The sequence below is a fragment of the Quercus robur genome, chromosome 9 (genome assembly GCF_932294415.1).
Source record: "Quercus robur chromosome 9, dhQueRobu3.1, whole genome shotgun sequence".
NCBI classification, from domain to species: Eukaryota; Viridiplantae; Streptophyta; class Magnoliopsida; order Fagales; family Fagaceae; genus Quercus; species Quercus robur.
This window is the reverse complement of record NC_065542.1, coordinates 32722075-32724206: the sequence shown is the minus strand read 5'-3', so window position 1 is coordinate 32724206 and position 2132 is coordinate 32722075. Positions and strand designations below refer to the sequence as shown.

Here is a 2132-nt window from a genome sequence, read left to right as displayed (position 1 = left end):
TCGATCGAATATCGCAGGAAAAAAATTCTACAGAATTTTTAAATTAGGCCTAAGCCCAAGAAAAACATTTAGGGTTTCACTTTAACTTCTCCAAATATAAAAGGGAAACTCTAGATACGTTTTTCAGACTTTTGGAAGACTTATGTGTTACTCTTTGTGAGATTTGAGAGGTTTTGTACCTTTTAACTACACAAGTGGTATCAAAGTAGGTTAGCTCTTGTTTATAGGTTTCTTAACCTAGAGTTGATCCTTGACCCCTGCTGTCATGGAACACGATCAGTCTCTTGTGATCCCCCCACACCTTGATGGGAATAACTATGCCTATTGAAAGGCTAGGATAAAAGTCTTCTTGAAATCTATTAATGAGAGAGTATGGCTGTCTATTGAAAACGGTTGGGAAAGACCAACCACTGCTAGTAGTGAATGGACTACTGCCCGAAAGGAAGTAGCAAGCTTTAATAGTAAGGCTATGAATGCAATATTCAATGCTATTTCTATGGAAGAATTTAAGAGGATCATAAATGTGGAGATTGCTCACACTGCTTGGAACATCTTACAAACAGTACATGAAGGCACTAAGGCAGTAAAAATCAATAAATTGCAACATTTGACCTTTAGATTTGAAAGTATTAGAATGTATGATGATGAAACTTTTGATGAATTCTATGCTAAGTTGAATGATATTGTCAATTCTGCATTTAATTTGGGTGAAGTTTATGATGAATCTAAAATTGTTAGGAAAATTCTTAGATCATTAACTAAGGACTTTAGACCTAAAGTTACTGCCATAACTAGAAGTAAAGATGTTGACTCTATTCCTGTAGATGAACTTGTAGGATCTCTTCAGTCCTATGAATTTAACTTACCAAAAACTAACAAATCCAAATCAATTGCCTTAAAATCTGTTGATGATGTTGATGATTGTGGATTTGATGCTGAACTCCCATCTACTGAGATTTTCTATCTTACCAAGAACTTTAGAAATTTTCTAAGAAATAATAATAGAAGGGCAAGAAACAGAAACAATGTTGACCCTAAGAATGTGAAGATGAATGACATTGCCAAAAATAACAATTTTGAAAAATCAAAAGATAAAGTAGGTCAATCTTCTAATAGTTCATTAGGATAATAAGGTTATGATTTTCAGAGTTATGATCATCTAAAATCTGAGTGTCCAACATTCTTGAGATCTAAAGGTAAAACCATGGCAGTTATTCTGAGTGATGATGAAGTTTCTAATCATGAGCCTGAAAGTGATCAAGAACAAAATTTCATGGCTTTCACTGCTACTACTGTAGTAACTGAAATTGAGACTGCTAATGAGAAATCTTCTGATGGGGAACTCTCTGAGAATGCTAACTTGCAAGAGGCTTATAACAAGCTATGCAAGAATGCAGCCAAAGATGCTATGAGTATTGAGTTAGGGTTGAAAAGGATAAACACTCTTGAACAAGAAAAGAAGAATTTGTTGTTAAAGTTATTTAATGCCAATGAACTCTTGAACTCCGTTAAGATTGAGAACATGGCTTTGCTTGAAAAAGTTAAAAGTTTAGAACTAGAATTATCTGTTGTTAGAGAACAAATAGATAGAACTTCTACTTCTAAATTGGATAACATGCTAAATGTTCAAAAATCTGTTTTTGACAAGACAAGTCTAGGGTTTGTTGATATAGGATCTTCTTCGGATGTTAATACTCCCAAATTTGTACCTGCATCATCTACTTCTGTTGTTCATCCATCTGTGTCTAAACCTAAGAATTTCAATCAATTTGAAAACAAGAAAAACCATAAACCTCAGTGGTTTTGTCACTTTTATGGTGGAGCTGGGCATACTAGGCCAAATTGCTTTAGGTTGCAAGCTTTAAAGTAAACTTTAAAGCAAGCATCCAAACAAAAAGTTCTATATCAAAAAGCATAAGATCCTATGACACTTATCCCTGAACTGGTAAAGGTTCTTAACCTTTATGCCAATACTAGAGCTGATATTAGGGCCAATTCAAATAGAAATCCCAAATCCAAGTTTGCATCTAAAAAAGTCTGGATGCAAAAGACTCAGACTCATTGAGTCTATCTAACATGATCCTTGCGTTAATTCTTTCTATCTCCTGTGACCAAAATTGTTTTTCTTTAGG

The 2132-nt window shown here is 34.1% G+C and overlaps 1 protein-coding gene across 1 annotated transcript; it reads left to right on the top strand.

Annotated features, from left to right (window-relative positions):
* Positions 1–469: 469 nt before the first annotated feature.
* Positions 470–1870, top strand: LOC126700978 (uncharacterized). Its single transcript, XM_050399134.1, has 2 exons — positions 470–1042; positions 1148–1870. Exons 1-2 carry the CDS (start codon positions 470–472, stop codon positions 1868–1870), a joined length of 1296 nt encoding a protein of 431 aa, XP_050255091.1.
* The last annotated feature ends 262 nt before the right edge of the window (positions 1871–2132 follow it).